General features: G+C 28.8%; 1 protein-coding gene across 1 annotated transcript in view; it reads right to left on the reverse strand.

Annotated features, from left to right (window-relative positions):
- Nucleotides 1-21,467, reverse strand: part of LOC123304978 (acid sphingomyelinase-like phosphodiesterase 3b) — a 984,284-nt gene that overhangs the window by 46,318 nt on the left and 916,499 nt on the right. Inside the window, exon 6 of the mRNA XM_044886559.1 lies at nt 6,270-6,465. Coding sequence (XP_044742494.1) covers nt 6,270-6,465 — 196 coding nt within the window. The remainder of the gene's footprint in view (nt 1-6,269; nt 6,466-21,467) is intronic.

A 21,467-nucleotide genomic window follows, 5' to 3' on the forward strand; every position in this document is an offset into this window, starting at 1 on the left:
AAAAAATTTTATTCAATTATTTGAACATTCTCACGTAAAATCCAAACTGGTAAAATATGTCCATTATAAAACTATAACCCAGAATTTATATGTCGAATTATGTTTCTAAGACAGTGAAATTTGATTAAAAACACTAGCTTGTTTTAATATGAAATATGTTTAGAGTATCAAATACCTCGGAAACGATTTAAAGTTTTCTCATATTTTTTTAATTGGACCAGTCATTTTTATGTCCGCATCAAAGCTCAAGTTTTTCTGGATTTAATACCAATAAATCAATAAATTATAAAAAATTATGATCTTTTTAAAAACAAAATATTCATATTTTAGAGATGCCTTCTTTTATTATTAAAATTTTGATTGAGGCTTTGTTTTATAACTCGGCAATAAAATTTCTTTAATGATATAAACATTTTCTTGTAATAAACGAAATTTTCTATTAGCATAATCCCAAGCTCTTATGCAATAAATCATTTTCCGTCTTTATATTCATTATTTTTATGGATTGACCCCTGAGATTGTTCCGCTAGCCATCAAAGTTAATTCATTCACTGACTTTTTCTATAATGTATTATAAAAAACTACAAAATAATTTCTTAAACCTAGGTTATCCCAAATAACTTGATAAAATTCATTCGAAATTCTTCTTCTTTTGGAGTCATTTTGATATATTTTAATAAACATAATATATTAAAACTAGGGAATTAGTATAGTACTATTGATGTAACCGGACACTCGAGGTACTTATGTACCAAATGATGAATATTTTTACCTATTATAATGAACTCGGAATTCTTAAAGATACGGCCAGTTTATTACCGGAGCATTTGGCATATTTAAATTTTCAGACGACCAATTGGTATAATTGTTACCCGTGGATTCCTTAAAAAGTTCCGTATCGGTAATAAATAGGTCAACAGTGGTCAAATTTTCAAGATATGACCAAAAAACTGAAATTTGTGTACTGACCTGTAAGATTCGAAACAGTTTTTTTTTGCTTTACTCCTGAGACGGTAAAAGAGAATGAACTTGACAAGGATAAATGTTGCAAATTTCTTGTTCCTTTAGCATACAAAATTTCTGTCAGAACAGATGTTCCACAAGAGAAAGTTTTGGGCTTGCACAAACTTCATGCATTCGCATTGAGCTATTTACTTGTATAAATGAATTTACTCAAGTCAATTGGTACATTATAAGGCTTTTATATTGTTCGAAGTAGCAACAAAGAAGCAAATAGAACAGTATGACGTGATGGCAGTCAACTCCTATAACTTCATATACCATAATTCTCATTTTATACACGCAGTGATAATAGCACTACACACAGTTTGTGTGTCTTTAATAGAAGGAAAATCTGTTTTAATTGTTTTTACTGTTAATTAAATGTGATTTTGTATTTATACAAAAGTCCAAATAGTATACTCTATATACATAAGTTATCACTCCTCGGCGTACTCCACGTCTTTCATACAGGGTGGTTATTCCACCTGATTATGGAAAAAATCCTGTTGGGTAACTAAAATACAGAAAAAAAATTTCAAACCATAGAGATCATGAAAAAAATAAATATTTAAAACGAATATTTTTAAATTTTTAAAAGAGATTTACATAAAAAGCTAAACTTAAGAAAGCCGATGTTTATATATGCTCCAGTTTTTATAACTAGTAAAGTATGAGTGACTCATAAGAAAAATTATTTTCTCCTTTTTAGTACAATATAAGCTTGTTCATAAAAAAATTTTTTTATTTATTTTTAGTTTATATCTAACATACGTATGTAATAGCTCAATCGAAAGCCGGGATGTAATGATTGAAAAATTCGAAGGCAAATAGACAAGTGAAGTTAAATAAAATTTTTTTTAAATATAACAATGTTTGTTTGAAATATTTTATCGCCTCGATTTTTAATATCTCTAACTTCCTAGTGAAACTTCTTCGCATTAAATTAAGGCAAAACTACTTGATAATCGAAAAAATGTTCCGAATAAGAGATGATTTTTTAAATTGAACATATATGATAAACAATTATAATATCTTGTATAAGTGTTGTGAACAAAGGGTTTTTTTAATGAATTCATGATACCTCATATAAGAAATAAGGTGACTAAGTGACTTATTCGCACCGTGCGTGAGTTTTATTGGAGGCGTTTCTATGGTAACGATACACTACTTTAATTATAGAATTGTATGGATGCATAAATAATTGTAAGGATTGCATATATGACTAACATAGAAAATTTAATATTATTGTCTCACAAATTTAAATAAATAATTATGATAATTTACATTTGAAAAATAATATTTGTGCAATTTGATTTCTTACTTTCACAATTTTTAATGCATTACGTTTAATTAATTAGTGTTTTTCAATAATTTTACTTTGACATTTTCTATAACATTTACATGTAAAGAATTGCAAATTAGTCATAACAGCCTCCTTTAACGCCAAAATTGACTACGCACCATGACTACGCACACAACGAATAGATGAAAATCAAGGTCAAACACAAAATGTCAAAACGTTGTTATCGTCTAAAACCAGCATAATTGGTTTGAAAAAAATTTTCTGTTTATAAATTATCTTACAATATTTTTACCTGTATAGGCAAAAATGCTACACTCTGTATAAATTACTAAGAAAGTTTTTTCTTTGAATGTGAAAAAAAAAAGAATAAAAGAACAATAAATAAGAACTTTTAATTTTATTAAAAGTGATTTGTTATACTTTTAAGCGTGTTGTGTTATTCGATTAAAAAAAAACGCAAGGAAACTTTTGAAGATAAAATATGGATTTTCTACTTTTTTCACTATGAGAAAATTAAATGGAAAATTTATGATAGCTTCTGCATTAAGATATATGTATAATACATAAAAAATTTTTAACAGAAGCTAAGACATTAAAATATTAACATGTGTTTTTTGATTGATTTGACATCTGCATTGTTGTTAATGAAAAATGTTTCCTGTTTTGACTATCAGTTTTAACGTTAGTAAAAAAAACTTCTAACAAAAAGAAAACCGACTTCAAAAGAAAAACTTTTCCAAAACAAATTAATATGCACTAAAATGTTAAAATAAAACGATAATGTAATGTTGTTAAAATTATTGTTATTTTTGAAGTCAGTGTCAGCCAAGGAAACAACTCTAAAAATAAGAGTAATAATTTGTAAAAAATTATTAATTGAGAAAGTGTTGCTTAAAAATTTTCTAGAAGGAAACTTTCTGACCTAAAACCAACAGTACATAACAGAAGGTAGTGATTTATCCATTTGAATTTAATTTGATATAATACTGTTTTAAGTAAGTTTAAGGATAGATCATTTTAAATTTATTTATAATCTGATTTAGAAATTTTCCAAAGAATTACTCATATGATAGTTTTGTTGTTACAATTACGAAGAAAACCGTGTTTGCGTTGCTCTACTTTCTTGAAAGCAAATTACGTTTTTAATTGGCTATAAAAAAAGTTAAAACTAACATTTCTCAATTCACAACCAATTCTAATGTCTTCTTATTATTAAATTTACTATGTGGTTCGTAAAAATATTGCTTTCCTATTAAAATTTTAACAATTTATTATTAATTCTACTTTTTAATTTTATACCATGCATATATGTAATATGCAAGGTATACAAGGCAAGTTTAGTCCCAAGTTTGTAACGCTTAAAAATATTAATACTAGGAACAAAATTTTGGTATAGGTGTTTATAAAATCACCTAATTAGTCCATTTTCGGTTGTCTGTCGGTCTGGACGTAAAAAGTGAGGTCAAGTTCGTAAATGAGCAACATAGGTCAATTGGATCTTGACGTATCCTTCGGACCCATCTAGGTTAGAGATAGAACAAAAAATTAAACGTAAAAAATGTTCCCTATCAAAAAATTAACAACTTTTGTTTGAAACATTTTTTCGTAAACATCTCTGTTTATCTGTGAGGGCGCACATTAGGCGTAAATTCTATAATCTGTATTATTTTGGGATATCAGTTACGTATGTGTGAGATGTATGTATGTGTAATGTGATAGAGTAATCAACACTGATTACTCTACACTCACAACTTGAAGCACCTAGGTCCACGGGTGCTTCAGATCAACGGAATCATAGAACATAATTTTTCGAATAGAAAATCGAAGAACACATGACGTTCGTGGCAACTTAAAAAAAATATAAATAAGCATAAAAAAATTGGCTGAAATTTGTAATAGCTTTAAAAGCTTCGATTTTAGCATGAAAGACGTACCCTACACATATGCGGTTATCTTCGCTGCTTTTTATTTTCATAACAGTAACTTTCACGGTATACGTACTACTAATTCACAAATTGCTATATGCCAAAAGTACCACTTAAAAAAAACAATTCAATACTGATAATTCACTGGCTTTACTTAAACACAGGTTGTACTACCAGCCAATCTAATACAAATAGTATAGCCAGTCTCTGCCCAGAAAAAAAGCTCAGAACTCTGATCTGTACACCACTAACATCCATCAAAAAAATATTATAGCCTACTTCGATCATTCTCAATGACGCCAACTTTTAGAAAAGGGAAGTGTTAACTCTATTTTCGCAAATTGGATGTTGACGCCTTTTATATTATCGATAGTAGAAAACTGAAACATAACTGATATGCCAGGATTTTTACATAATCTAAAGAGAAGGCTATTTAAGACTAAGAATATCAAGTTCTTCACTCTTTTCCGAGTCACTTCTAAATTTTTGTTAAATAACTAACAAATTATGCGATTTATTACATATTGTCAACCATGTTGCCAACCAAATGGAATGTTTGTTGGTTGCTTTTTTAGCGTGGAACATGTTTAAAGATCAATGTGTATGTTCAGAACAATCTTTATAGATTTATGTACTTTCTAGGATAATACATTAAGACATGATGTGCTGCTATTCGATAGTCAGTCGAGGTATGTGAGGTGAATTATGTGATGGAACAGTCAGTTAGTGCACTCACATTACACTCATTACTGATGGTTTGTGAGTTGGACATAAGTGCAAACGTACATAATGCTAACGTTGAAAAAGAATTTGATTTGATTAATTCTTTTTATTGGTTTAAAAATAGCAGTCGAATGATTCTTAGAAATTCTCGTCATAGTTTGTCCTCAATGTGTCTTTTATTGATATAGAATAAAGTCTTCTTTCTTTGCAGAATTTTACTAGAAATTGTTATATTTATAATTGCCAGTGAACCAGGAAATAAATTATTCAAGAACCAGACAAACTTATGCCTGTTTTATGGATATGATACTTAGAAATTCGGATATCTTTTTATATAAACTAATTTTGCTAGCATCGTGTGGACTTCAATTACAGGCTCATTAAAATTGAAACTATTTGGGATACCACAGCTTTGTATAATTTCATCGTGGGTCAATTAAGGGTTGTAATCATTTTGTTTTAGAAATATGTCTTGGATTCGCAAATAAGTGTAACTCAGATAATTTTAAAGCGAGGGAAAAATCAAATATTTGCTTATTTTAGCTTGTAAACTTTGCATACATAGGTAATTTTTTCTATTCATGAAAACAAATGTATAATTAAGTGACTTTTAGTACAATAACATCGAACTATGGAAAATACTTAACGCGTACTATGGAATACATTCAATTCAACTATCCGGATATTATTAATTTATACATATAAAATGCTTTGTCCAGACTGATGATTGATTGATCGTAGATACCTAAAACTTGGAGAGTGTATTCTTTACATGGCGTAGGTATCCGATAAGAAAGGATTTTTTAAAATCTACTCTAATTCTTCTTAAGGGGAGAAATAGGGGATTAAATTTTGTATAAAAATCCGCCATTTTTGAGTCCACTACTTATCTGATTTTAAAAATTCTTATACCTATAGAATGCTTAATTTTCGGCAAGTAACTTTTGCTATATTTTATTTAAGATAAATTAGTGTTCCGCACCAAAAATATTAAAATCGATAATAATGTATAGAAGAGAGAGGATAATTGAGGGCAAGGGAAGTGAGGGCTATAACGCAGTAGTCTTTGTTTTTAAAGTTGAAATTTTCCAGCGAAGAGGGTGGATATCTGCTGGTTTTATAAAAAAAATTGATTCCGGAAAACCTGTGAAGAACAATATTTCTTGAAAATTTTATGACCAAATACGCTTCTTCCTCAAATTTTGCAAAATAAAAACTTTATAGTGCTTTAAGAAAAAATGACAGTTTAAGATGTTTTTTTTTGAAACGATTGTGTTTCTTACACAAAAAAATAAATAATATCAATTATATCTTACCCTGCCTGTTATAAATTATACGAAATGTATCTGAATGTAAGTGTCCAAAAAATTGTCCAACAATTATTTTGTGGTAACGTCGAACCATGGACAAATATTGTTCGTTGTTTCGGCGTGTGTATCCTTGATGCGCCAATGGTATAGCACCCATTTGTCGTTCGTTTGATCCAGGTGGTATGTGTCCAACAATGTATATCTGCAAACAAGAACAAATTGTTAGTTTTTATGTAATATTGTAAGTATTTATAATTATAAGCGGGAAAAACCGAAGTAATACAAAACAACAGGTATATAAAAAAAATATTCTACACATATATAGATAACTAGCAGACCCGGCACACGTTGTTTTGCCATGTATATTATTTCTAGGAAACATTTTTTAGTTCAATAAAAATGACTATCTACTATAAGTGTTTGGGGATGTACTTATAATCGACAGGGTTATAAACAATAAAAGTATTCTTTATTTGGGGTAATAAATTAATGTTTATTAAAGTAACGAATATATTTTAAATTACAATTCTTGATAGCTATCTAAACATCAAAAATAATTATTCATATTTTTACTATCAATTATGGCAGTTGAAAAAAAAATTCATCTCTTAGCGCAGTATAGAGTGTACAATATTCTTGTTTAGTCCTTCTTTAGCCAACAAAAACAAACTGTTTGTTTTCCCACGCGAGAACAGGTTTTCCGTGGGAAAACCATGGCGTTTCCCAATCTAAGCCACATACAGACAATGTCTGGCCTTGTATTGAATTGAATTGAGAAAAAATCATAATTTAAGGAAATTATTAAGAATATGCGATGGAAAAATAGGGGTTGATCGTAGAGGGTTGAAAATTCAGTGTTGTATGTATTTTCTAATGCTTTATCGTAGGGAGATGAAAAATAGATGTTGTTTCGATTCTCAGACCTAGTCAATGAGAATCGGTCAAGCCGTTTCGGAGGAGTTTAACCACAAACACCGTGACACGAGAATTTTATAAAGAAGATTTATATTCATTTTAAAATTTTATAAATGAAAGTCACAATCTTAGTTAAAAAATAGAAGAAATAGTGTTTCCAAATTGGTTGACTATTTTTGAAAGAGTAAAATTATGGCCTTGAAAAAAAAAATGTAATTTTTTTGATCAAATTTATGTGACTATAAATCTCATGCAGGTTTTGTCGAATAGAAAGAAATAGCAAAAATGGTGAGTTTTTATACCATGTATATATGAAATATACATAGAATATACATAGTATAATAAGTTTAGTCCCAAGTTTGTAACGCTTGAAAATATTGATGCTACGAGAAAAAAATTTGGTATAGGTGCTCATAGAATCACCTTATTAGTAAATTTCCGGTTGTCTATCCGTCTGTCTGTCAACACGATTGTTAATATCAAAAACGATTGTTAATATATTTATATATTCGTATAAATTGTTACATTCGACGTAACTAAAAACTAAAGTAATAATAACAATTAATTTTCACGAATGGCTTTTCGTCTTAGTGTTAATATACAGAAGTTCTCTGAAAACCATTTCTTTGAGAATAATATACAAATGTGCATTTGCATTAAGAATTTTGTTGACAATGAATTTTGTTGACGTAGGATTAGGTTCTGGAGGTAGTTGTAGTTTTTCAAATTCAAGGAAGAAGATCTGCTTACTGGTTCGGATATTATATATTCGTTTGTTCACATTTTACAAACATAACTATCATCAGAATCTGGGAGCAAAAAGTGGTGGAGGTAACTGAGACAGTTTTCAAAGATTTTTTCTGAGGATATTAAGTATACAAATCAGTGAAAAGATTAAATTTCTAATGAAATGCATACCCAATTGAAAGGAGAATACACTCCATAACTAGAAAATTTTCCAGATGGTGAAGAGCTACTTGAAAAGTCAAAACTATGATATTTTCTCTCGCACTTCAGGTAGGTTAACTGTAGGTTCAACTAGAGTAAGGGTCACAAGATATGAATTAGGTATGAGAAGGGATATTTGAGATAATAAGTTTTTTTTTAAGTCGGTTTTATTTTTTTGTTAAAAGTTTTCTTATTTTATGATTTTTAGTGAGTCTGAAGTACACTAACTAATTCATCACTAAAAAAAATATCATCGAAATCGATGGGCGTGATACTGAATTATTCGTCCATTTGTCGCGCACATACTTAATGCAAATTTAAGACTTATATGGTTTTCTCATAGATACGATTGTCAGAACGGGACCAGATTTAAATGAGACCACCCGAAAAGCACGAACTTTCAAACAGATAAAGAATCATAAAAATCAGTTCACCCAGATAAAAATTCTGAGGTAACAAACATTAAAAAAAATACAGTCTTATTGAGAACCCCTTTTTTGTTTGAAGTCGGTTAATAAACGAGTTATAACATTTATGTTGGTATAAATTCGAATTATTTGAAAAAACAAAGAGTAAGGAATATCAAACGAACACTCTGTATATACAGAATGTATAAACTTAAAACCAAATTCTATTACAAGTTATTTGTATAAATCTATAGACTAAATAAATGATTATACTAAATGATGTCTATTGAATAACATCCGATAATAATTGTGACATTATTGGTTTTATTTACAAATATTATTTCCGTTCTATGAACAAATAATCAATTTTAGTAAGTAAATTCCTATTATATAAGTTTTTCAATAATAATAATAATATGGAATATTGGAGCCAAAAAGTTTTGACGTTAACTATACACATAAGTTTAAATAATAATTTAAATTTATTAGTTAAAAACTTTGATGAATTGATGTTTACGACTAAAGATTTGTTGTAATAATAATAACAATATTTGGAACGAAGTCATATTTTTCACGAAAGTATAAACTTATACAATGTAAATAGTTCGATTTCAGCAATTAATAGAAAATTTTTACAGGCAAGTCTGGCGTACCTCCCAGCTGCTTCAAATGGAGCTAGTGAGTTAAAATTGTATATAGGTTGTGTTAACGTCAAAGAAGTTTCATCTGGGATCACAAATTTATAATATTAATTCTCTGTTTTTATGTCGAAATTTCATCCAAAAGTCTAATAAGGCATTGTGTGTCTCTGAGGCACTTCAAATTGTGGTAGTGTATTAAAAATTTGTATGTTGTGTTTTTATATCTAAATGTCACGTTTACTCGTGATTTGTTAGGCTTTGCAGTCCTGTACAGTCTTTTCAAATTGAAACGAAGGGTTTTAAATTTTGTATATAAATAGACTTTATGTTAAGGAAGTATTTTCGATTGTGTCGATTCCTCAGCACTCCTTTCCATCTTTTTATATAGATATTTCATATTTTTTTAAATTCTTTTTTTATAAATAGCGCCTAATAGTAGACGCTTGTTGTGATAAAAGAAAAATATGACCTTAGTGATGAAATTCTGCCCCTCCCAAATTTTATAATTGTTTTGTTTTGTTTAGTTTAGTAATTAAGACAAGAAACTTGATGAAATATTTATATTCTCTAGTCATTTGCTTGTTCGCATTCCTTTTCTCATTCGTCTTGAATAGTAAATGGTCTACTTGAAATTTCCAAACCTATGAAATATGCCGACGGGCTTATGGCCGAAAAATATCTACTAATAAAAACTTTAATATAAAAGTACATATATAAAAACTTCTTTATTTAATAAACCGTTGTAAATATGGCATTTGGATATCAGAATTGCCAAATGCCTAAAAATGTCACAGTTTACTTAGTAAACAATTATCTAGTAGTTAAACAAAATATCATTTCTATATCAAAATTTCGATTATATTAGGAGAATAAGTGATTAATTAACTATTTCTTTGAAAATTTTGACCGATGAACCGATTTTGACTTGATGAACTAAAGATATCTCTCTTGAGAAATTATCCATTGTTTTAGTGCAGTTGTTGAGTGGTAATACTGATTCACTTATCCCGTCAGCGCTCGGGATGAAACTTTATGACATCTTCATATGTATAAACAGTATTTTTAAATATATTTTTTCATATCCTTTAAAAAATTGTGAGAATTATTCTCATTACGAGAGTAAGGGTGTAAGTAAAAAAAAATATCCATTTACCTCGGAAATTTTCTGGCCTGTTTGTGTACTTTTGTTAGTTTGATATAAGTCGTACGCAGTAAATTGAAAGATTTACTCTTAAACATAATTCAATAATCACGTAATCAAAAATTAGCTAGTGCATTGAAAAACAAATTTACTTAAATTTTTAAGAGATTATGATTAACAATGTTAAAAAATAATTAACGCACGAGATATTTCACATCTTTCATCACGCGACTAAAGATCGCGGAACGATTGTTGCGAGTGCTGACGTGATATGAGTAGTTTAATTAGTCTAAAAGTGGTTGTTGGGAATACGCAATCTGATGATATGAAGTATAACTACTGCAGTGTATATTTTTATACTATGTATATATGAAATATATCATACTATATTAAGTTTAGTCCTAAGTTTGTAACGCTTAATATAGCACATCATAGTATTACATCATAGAGGTCGAGGTCGTAAATGAGCAACATTGGTTAATTGGGTCTTGGGTCCTTTGGACCCATCTTGTAAACCGTTAGAGAAAGAACAATAGTTTAAAATGTAAAATATGTTCCTTACAGAAAAATAAACAACTTTTGTTTGAAACATTTTATTGTAAACACCACTGCTTTATAATATGAATTATATGATAATATCAGTTATGAATGTGTGGATATCTTTCTTTGCTTACGTGACGTCAAAAACCAACGATTGCGTCATCTACACTGTCTATACAGAGTATTTAAACAATTAAATCAGTCAATTTTTTGTTTACACTTGTTAATGTTAAATAATAGACGTAAATCTACTACACAGACTGGTGGTATAAAGTAACATAAGACTAAATGATATAGTTAAGGTTGTCACTTCAAATTTCAGGACGATGAGTCAGAAAGAAACTAAATAATAATACCGTAGAATATTTTTGTTTTGTTTTGTATGGCCAGTTTTTTCACAATTAATATAATTCAATTGAATAATAATTTAAATTAAAGGTGCTCAGATATGTTGAATTCCCTTGTATGAATAAAATCATCACAAAATATCTTTACTGAAACCTGGAAGATTTATATTGACAACAGGATTAATGTGAAACAACACGATTTCTAGAGTCTCACGATTAATTTGGAGAGGCGATATCTCTAGGTACACCATTGAAAGGTTGCATCGTAGACACACATTCATGTACATTTTCAAACTAGTATATTTGAAAATAATAAAAGTTGTATTTTTTATCATCCACGATTTTTATTTGTCCTTTTACTTTTTTCTCTTGCTTTAGTTTTGGCCAAAAAACTAGAAGTAGTTAATCCTAGTATATATTGCCTTAGTTTAAGAACAGCTTGTATGCTAATCATCATCCTCGAATGTGGGTACTTTTTACAGATGTATCTTATTTTTATTATATTTTGTTTCCACTGATAGGATTGGTTGAGAATTGGGGTTAAAGTAAAATCACTAAGTAACTGTCAGATATCTCATAACATAAAAAAGAATGACGATCTGTGTACATGATTTTACCTTTGATTAATTATAAAGAAGTAAATTTTTTAGCAATTCATCACAACGTTATGAAAAATTTTACATGCAACAAAATATATAAAATGATTTTCAATTAATTTTAAATGCACCTTTTAGTCCGGACGCTCGTCAGCATATTCGGTTATTATTAAATTTACCTATAATAATTTCCGTGAGAGTATCATAATAATATTTCCAAATTTTATTGCTTTTTATTTTATACTAGAGTGATACCCACCCGCTTCGCTGGGTTTAAAAGTAAAGATTGATAAAGATTGCTCTCGCTTATCCCCTTTCTATAACACTCGAAATAATGGTGAATATTGTTTTACACAGGTAAAATATATGAATGTTTTTCTATTTTTTTAAATGTATAATAGTAATTATTCATTGAGTATATCAGAGAAGATGGCTGTGAAAAATATTGACTATTTTTACAGAAGCCTGTAATTTATGGTCATGTCAAATGTCAAATTAAATTAAATTTTTTTATTTTTTTTATTATTTTTTAATATATCTTAAAATTATAGTTCATGTGTTATTCTGATATATCAGCTATATTGCTGTACAGTGTCATTAAAAACCATTCGCTAGTTAAAGCGTGAAAGCGTAACAAACAAACAAACAAACATGCTTACTTTCTCATTTATAATATATAGAGATAAATGTATTATAAAGAATTCTTATGGTTTGAGTATATTCAGTGTTAGTACTTGGCTTGAGTTTAACGATTCTTACTATCTAAAATTAGAGAGAGATTACTTATTTGATCATTTAAAAAAATGAATTTCGGGCAAGTTATTGCTATTGTTGTATGTGTGCAACACTGTGGGTAAAAATCTCAAAAACGTCTTACTAATATTATTTTCAAAATACATTTAATTAAAATTATTTCTAATCAAGTTACTTTTCTATTCGGGTGAGAAATGATGGAAATTTAAGCTTCCAACGTGATTATTCGTTTTTTGTTAGTTGGAATCTTAAGAAGTGGATCAGCGTTTGATTTTGCAAGAATTGGTACCCTTTTTGGATTCGCAAGTTGTAAAATCACGAACGTGAACTTTAGGGACCGATCTTTAGTAGGGTCTTTTATAAATTGTGGTCACCATGTTCTCCACAGAGTTCTAAAAATATCAGGTTTTCCTGTAACCGTACTATTATAAAACCGAAATTCGTGCAATGACTTTTATAAATACTTTCTTTTTGCATGCTTGACCTGTCTTTTAAATCTATTTATAATAATTTTTAACTTATGAATATTTAAGATACAAAAAGGTATCGCAATAAATTGGAAATTGAAAATATTTTATGTTTACTAGTAAAGCCATATTGTTATGCATATGTGAATAGATTTGTTGGCATATTTAATCTCCGGTTTAGTGATTACCTATTATTAGTATTAGCCATAGATGTAGAGTCATATTATTGAATTGAAAATATAGGTGAGAAAATATGACGACAGTATGACTGACAATATATTTTTTGTCCGATGTGTTCATACCTTTTACACAACAGCTATATGTGGTGTGAGGTACAAAATGATGAATCTATTTGTTATATAAAAAAATGGAAATTAATATAGATTTATACAAAATACCGTATGTTAACTTTCGTGTAATGAAGTACTGAACTGAGCTTATCTTGAAACTTCTATCGACAGACTCGCAAAATTGTGAATCGAGATAACAACCGGAGCTAAACTAATTCAAGCTTAACTGAAAATTGATAAACATTGGACCAAGCTTGGAAACCTATAAGCTGATATTGGCTTAAGCCTGGCTTCCCATTTTTGCGTTTGCTTTTAATCTGAATTTTATGTGTTTTAGTCTAAGATCCCAATTAGGATCGACCTTCACCCATCTGTTTACCGAATGAAAGTTATTTTTTATGAAATATAAAATGTTAACAAATATCCCTGCAATGGGTTGCCTAAAAAAATGTGGTCCAGACTACTTTTAGTGAAAATATCAAGAGTAAAATTTTTAGAAATTTTTCACTGACTTGCATATCTTACGAATTTTGATCTACTCGAAAGTAAAAGCCATAAAGAATATGTAGCAGCTATGTTGTCTGCCTTTTTTCGTTCACTATTATCGCATTTATACAAGTTGAAAATAGTAATTACGTGCATCTGTTAATTCATTGACTCGCATATCTAAATAAAGATAATTTTGTTACAATTACGGTGGCATATGATTGGCCACAAAATATTGGTTAAAAATAATGTTTACAAGCTTTCCAAGTTTTGATATTTATATTAAAAATGGTCTGGACCATATTTTTTAAGGCAACCCGTTACAGGAATATTTGTTAATATTTTACATTTCATAAAAAATAACTTTCATTCGGTAAACAGATGGGTGAAGGTCGACCCTAATTCGGATCTTGTACTATTTATAAGTTCTAAGATGTGGGCATATTAGGTTCCAGTGTATGTTATTGCTAATTCAAGCGCTGAGAATCTTGAAATTAGCACAACTGCATAAAACATTATTATAAACTAAGAACATACTTGGTTCATTACCCTTGCCCAAAACTTGGACAAAGGATGGAAAATCAAGTATGACTTAAAAACAAAGCTCAAACCCAAACTGGTAAACCAAGGATTGATAATCAAGGACTGTTCAGCCTCGATTCCATCGTCAGCATTGGTAGATTCGTATGGGCCATAAATATTAGATAGACATAATCATAACTTGGTCTTCATTGACAATGCCATCATGTGTAGGAGACATAAAGTCATTGAAATGTTCACTTAAAATGAAAGATATTGACATAAAGACTTAAGAAACTGAAACAGTAAATCAGCCAGTTTATAACAATTTTGGTATTCCCATCAATATGGATCAAAGAAGATTATATTAGATATGAAGAGATACCGTAAAAATGTCCAGGCCCATTTAAATTTTTTTCCGAAATTAAAAATAACAGAAAAATTGTAAAAGATCAGGTTTTTTGAAAAAAATTTTTCCTTACTTTCCTTTCATATCCTTACTTTCACACTTATAATGTATAGGGGATAGAGATATGGATATTCGATTTTATGAATTTGTTTTATTAAAAAAAAAATTTTTTGTAAGTACCGGTTTTTAAGCCGAAGACTACTTGCAGAAAGCGCATGTTAAGATTATTAGTTACACAACTTTATAACAACATTAATATTTTTTAGTTGGACAGCTGATGATGGAGACTATAATGGTCGTATTTACATGAACTATTTGTTTTCTCGATTTTCATACTGTAAATATTACACATTATTTATATATAAATTTTATATAATATTACCACATACACCTACACCTAAGAGAAAACCTTTCAATTATGAATGATATATTGTCATAAAAATAATATCATTATTGTTATTATACCATATAATATGAATGTTTTTATACACGGTTATATTGCTAGTATTATGTAAATTTGGACAAACAAAAATTGGGCTGACGGGCATAAGAGAAGTTCTGATAGCCACAGGCTCGCTCGAAAACCAAATATGTAGGAGTAGTAAAAATGAAATCAGAACTTTATAAAATTTCCAATTAAGTCGGTAAAAGCGTTATTACTTCTATAAATCTTGAGATACAAAAACTGAAACTTTTACTGATTGTTACTGAAATAATAATTAAAACAAATGAAAACAAACAATTGACTGAGTTAATTGTTGAAATACCATCAGACAGTGTTGATGACTCTATCACATAACACATACATACATGTCACACATACATAACTGGTATTCCCATAATAACACACTATAAAATTTACGCTTAGTTTGCGCCCTCAAGGGTAAACAGTGATGGTTATGAAAAACTGTTTCAAACGAAAGTTGGTTAATTTTTTATAAGAAATAATTTTTATATTTAAACTTTTTTTCTATCTCTAACGGTTTACAAGATGGGTCTTACGGACACAAGACCCAATTGACCTATGTTGACCTCATTTACGAACTTGACCTCACGTTCTCAGTACGCTATAAAAATTTCAGCTTGATATCTCTTTTCGTTTTTGAGTAATCCTGATGACAGACGGGCAGACAGACGACAGACGATAGACGACAGACAGACAGACAACCGGAAATAGAATAATAAGGTGATTTTATGAACACCTATACTAAAATTTTTTGCTAAGCTTCAATATTTTTAAGCGTTACAAACTTGGGACTAAACTTAGTATACCTTGCATATTACATATATGCATGGTATAAAAATTCGATGAAAAACTGTATAAAATTTATTTTTAAAGTTATACTCTTCAAAAATTTAATTATTTTAAGGACGTGAATTTTTGAACTTTTATGAATTTTTTAGGCTATGTTGTGCAAAAGCTACAGAGATACAAACTATAGTACATTTTCAAGGACATTTCAATCTACACGACCCGATTTTTTGTTTCTGTGTAGCATCGAAAAAGTCGAATTTCATAGAATTACTGGAGTAACTGTGATTTTTGAAGCTTGAAAATGTATACTTTTAGATAATTTAGGAAACAAAATATACTTTTAAAACTTCCACAAATATTTTTTTTAACTTGTTCAATATATACTTATATTATAATCAAGAAAATAAGAGCAAAAAAAAATTACTTTTATGTGGCAAGCAAATTTATTGGCAGACAAATGTTAATTTTTTACCATGCATTCGCTTTGTTAATTCATTACATGTTACATTTTAAAAAAATGTCTGTTGCTTGTGGCTGTATGTCCCATATTATTAGCAAAATATAAAAATTGATTTTTTTGTCAGTTTATTATATTGGTCTTGAAATAAAAAAATTTAATCTTTACACCTCAAACTTGTTTCATAAAAGCATGCCTAGTAAAAAAAACTATTTTAGATATGATTAATGTTTTTTGCCTACAACATTCTGTTAATTCAAAAAATGATGATTTCAGTTTTATTAAAAAATCGTCTACATATAGAATATTTTTATGGTCTTCCACTATAGTACTCTATCATATCATATTAATTTTAATGTATATTGAATTGTGAGTAACGTTATAATGTTTTATATTTCATATATTTTCCTTTTTCTATAAATAAGTTTTATTGCTAAAAAAACAATCGGTTTAAAGATACAACGTGATTTTGAACTTAAATTGTAATTTTAATCAGTTATAATGAACTAAAATAAAAGTAATCGGTATGATAAAACAAGCGAATATTTAAAAACATAAATAATTGAACTATCTATCATCTTAGTGACATTTATTTTGATACAGAATACGAAAAAATTATTTCCAACTTTTTTAACTAATATAGTTTTACTCTATTTAAAAATTTTTGGGGCAAAAAACCCCCAATTTCACTCTAATTTGATATTAACAGGTAATTTCTGTTAATATTCACAAAAATCATTTATTCAAATCGGTACAATATCGGTCTCCCGGGTAGAACGTTATATATAAACTGCTTAAGCACTATTCTTCAATAATGGGATAAAAAGTTCGTATACATCTATGTAAGTTTTAAACTTGATTATGTTTAATTACCCCGACAATACAATGACGAGGGTTATGTGTTTGACCCATATGTATGGATGTTCGTCTGTTCGGATCTACCTTCTAAACTACTTATCATAATTTGACAAATGAGGTATCGTTAGAAGCGTCTTGATTGCGCTGGTTATAGGCTAAATGCCGTTACATTTAATTGAATATGGCGCCATTTAAAAGACAAAGTTAGGATCGAAAAACAAATTTCGATTTAATTAGAGCGTGTTTCGTTACAAATTAAAGGGCGTAATTAGCACTTTTCAAAAATATATATTGTTATACATAATCACAAAATTATAACCACAAAATAGTTTAAAATGTAAACTTTTTCGCCTGTTTCCACTTAGCTTCTAAACTTCTAATCATAATTTCACAAATGAGGTATCGTTAGAAGCGTCTTGATAGTTCGCTGGATATAGTCTATGTGGCGTCACATTACTTTCTCACGAAATTATAACCCCAATAAAATTTAAATAAAATAAAGTCTCTAAGATTAAACAGTTTTTCACAAGACCTAAAAGAGGCCCCCCGACTGTAATGACGAGTTTACTTATCATGACAATTTCAGATGAAAATATTTTCTTGTTTTCATACTTTTAAGAGCGGGATTCTGTAATTGTCGGGGTTTTAGTTTTTGAACTTTATTTTATTTTTTGTTTCAATTATTTATACTATTCATAGGCTTATCACAATATCAGATTCCTATATAACGTTTGACCAAACAGGTCTTGCGTGCCAAATGTTATGTATATACTTGATATGCTGATTGTATAGAAGCCATAGAAAATGTTATTAGAATTAACTGACTTTAATACCCATATCTACTATGGCTTGCTATGCGGTAGTAATATGAATTATATGTAGGTAGGGTGATCTGAAATTGGGTTTGCTAGTGTTTTAAAAAACTCAGAGGGTATATGCTTTGGCGAAAAAGAGTATTAAATTCCATATGGCCCAAACTACTTGAGAAATTCTACTAAAATTTGTTGACTGAACATAATCCTTCTGGTTTAAATTTCATAAAAATAGACATCATATTTTTGAATTGGGATTGATTCTCGAATCAAAGTCAAGAAGATACCTGAAAGAAAAGCAACATTCTCTGAAAATTTGAAATTTAGCTTCAACTAGTTTACTGCTTCAGTTACGCTAAATATTTATTTGTACAAATTTTCAGTAAATCAGATACGAAAAAAATTTGGTTCCTCTGTGTTTTTTTTTTTCACATGTTCGAAATAACAAGTATAAATTATGAATTTATTAGTATAGTTCATGACAAAAATGGTTCAAGTGTTGTTCCATACCACAAATTACTTCAAATTGTTAATTTTTGACAAACCACTCTTAAGTGGTTTTTTCAATTTTGCTTATTCACGAAGAAATTTAAAAAACAAAAAATGGGCTGCATCGATTTTTTCATGAAACAATAGATTTGCTTGAATATAGAAATTGCATCTTTAAAAATTGACACGTTTAATCCTTTGGTTTGTTTTAGTGCTATGGATGTGTAACTGGATATCGTATATGAAATTATTTTTAAACAAAAATGCCATGAGTTAATTAGGTATTTTAAATGTATCATATTGGTACCGTAATAACGTCGTATGTCATCTTTTTGGTTGTTTATAAACTAAAAAATTTAAAGCTTGTATCTGATCACTCTTTACATTGAAAGATGGCCAGTAAAGAGTTTTTGCTCTTTCACTTTTAATGTTACTTAGTCTTCATAAATTCTATCCTAGATTTAATTTTTAAAATAAGAGTCCTAGTGTCAATATTAGTTCGAATTTGGGTGTTCTTCTTGGGTTTCTAATCAATTCTAAACAAGCTTTTAATTATGTATAATAAATATAAAAAACTTTGTTCTAGACTTTAGTGAATCTAAAAAGTGTATAGGTATAATGTCCACCATACTCAAGTTCATTCAAACTGTACATAGTATTAGCTTGATACCCGTCCACTTTGCTGGGTTTAAAAGTAAATACCTCCACATTATACCCTTCACCTTCCTTGTTCTCACTTATCCCCTTTTCATAACACTTGAGAAAGGGATAGGGTACAGTTTTCAATTTTCTTAAAATGTCAAATTGTCATTATTTATTTAGTATATCAGAACGGATGGCCATAAATTGTATTAATTATTGTATACTTATTCATCATTTACAGAAATATTTAATTATTGCTTTAAAATGATGACTATAAAGGACGCAGTAAAATATCAAGAAATTTAACCTTTAAATAAAAAAATATATATATCTTTAAAAATTATAGCTCATGTGTTATTCTGATGTATGAGCTATATTATTGTATAAGTTGATGTATAAGTTTCATTCAAATCCATTCTTGAAAGCGTTGCAAACAAACAAACAAACAAACAAACAACCTTCACATTTATAATATATAGGGATAGACATTTTTAATGCTCGGATGTACCGCGAGAGAAATATAGTTATTTACTTTTTTGGTTAAAAATTTTTATTATTATCAACCTAGTTGTTTTTATTTCTTTAATCACAAAAAGTCGCCAGTAAAAATGAGTACTGTTTTACCTGTAATTAACGGACACAACGATAATGGACAATCTCTTCTGTCGGAATTATAAAACATCACGGTCGTGTTCACTTGTTAAAAATGTTCGATATTTCGCACCCATATATGGATCACAGGAACATCTTATTTTACGTAATTACCACTATCGTTTCTTATTTAATTTATTTTTCTTAATTATGGCTAGTTAGATACTCATTTATTTCAACATATAAAAATAAGTAGAATTTTCAAAATAAGTAGGCAAATCATTAATTGAAGTTGGCTTTATACAATTCGACTAAATTACCGTAAATAATTTTGTGATTGAAGTTTGATTGTATTAGCAGATCATTTCTTTTTATTCCGTTAGTAAATTATCATAATCTGAAATTTTATGGGTGCAAAAAAAGTATGATAGATAAATCCATAAAGTTTTGGAGATGTCGGGTTAATTAAGGAGGAAAGCTGTTTAATATTTTAGAGTGGATCAGGATTTAAATTGATAGTTTGCACAAAATTAGACAAAAAATTTTTGGTTTGCACAATTTACAACTGTTTTAAAAAACAATAAGACTTGATATATAAGTTTATGAAGCCTCTTAGATAGGTAATAGAAAACAGGAGCTTTGTCTATTTGCGACAACAATTTTGAATGCAGTTTTTTGTAAAGAAATACATTATTTCGTTTACATACCGTTAAAATGACACTAAACAAGAAAATCGAGTTACTGTGTATAAAAAGTTTCTTCTCCTATGTACATACATATATAATAAAATAGAATACTTTTATCTAAATCTTTCTCTCACAACGAGACACTTTGTAAGTTTTTATGATATAAAACGTTACTATTGGGAAAACTAATAAATTATCATAATATGTAAGTACAAATATTCAATGGCTTTTTGCTGGGGTTATGTAGGTTATAATTGGAATCCTTTATACTATACAGCTACGAACCCTGTGTCGCAAGTATTTACTATAAGAAAGAAACTCTATGGTGAACGTACACCATTTTTTGTTTGGATTTTGGTTTAATGAAACTCAATTGCAGATTGCAAAGAGAACTATTTTCACAGTGAACTCCGAACTTGAAGATTTCAATTTGTGGTCTATCGGGGGACGGCATCCTATTTTGTTAAATGTCGAACCACTTCATTGTTATATTTATAATTTCTTATTAGATGATCACTACGTAGTATAAAACAAAGTCGCTTCCCGCCGCCTGTTTCTATGTATGCTTAGATTTTTAGAACGTTACAACCGATTTTAATTCGATTTTTGAGAATAGATTGAGTGATTGAAGAGGAAGGTTTTCATGTAAAATACCTGCATAATGCATTAGAGAAACGCTGATAGGAGAATAAGTAACAATAAATGAAATGAGAGTTATAACTCAATAATCTTTCTTAATTTTTTTGCCCAGCTAAGCGGGTAGTTCACAGATGGTAATAAATAAAATAAAAACGAATTTGGATCAATTTTAAGCTTTTGGCGTTATTAGAAATTTCAGAATCTCGAGAAAAAAAAACTGTTCGTTTTCCAAGAATTTCGAAAAGAAAAATTTGTTTTAGCCTTATCATCACGAAACCCAACTATGAAGTGTCCCACTGTTAGTAACTACTTGTGA

This window comes from Chrysoperla carnea, chromosome 1 (genome assembly GCF_905475395.1).
Source record: "Chrysoperla carnea chromosome 1, inChrCarn1.1, whole genome shotgun sequence".
Classification (NCBI taxonomy): Eukaryota; Metazoa; Arthropoda; class Insecta; order Neuroptera; family Chrysopidae; genus Chrysoperla; species Chrysoperla carnea.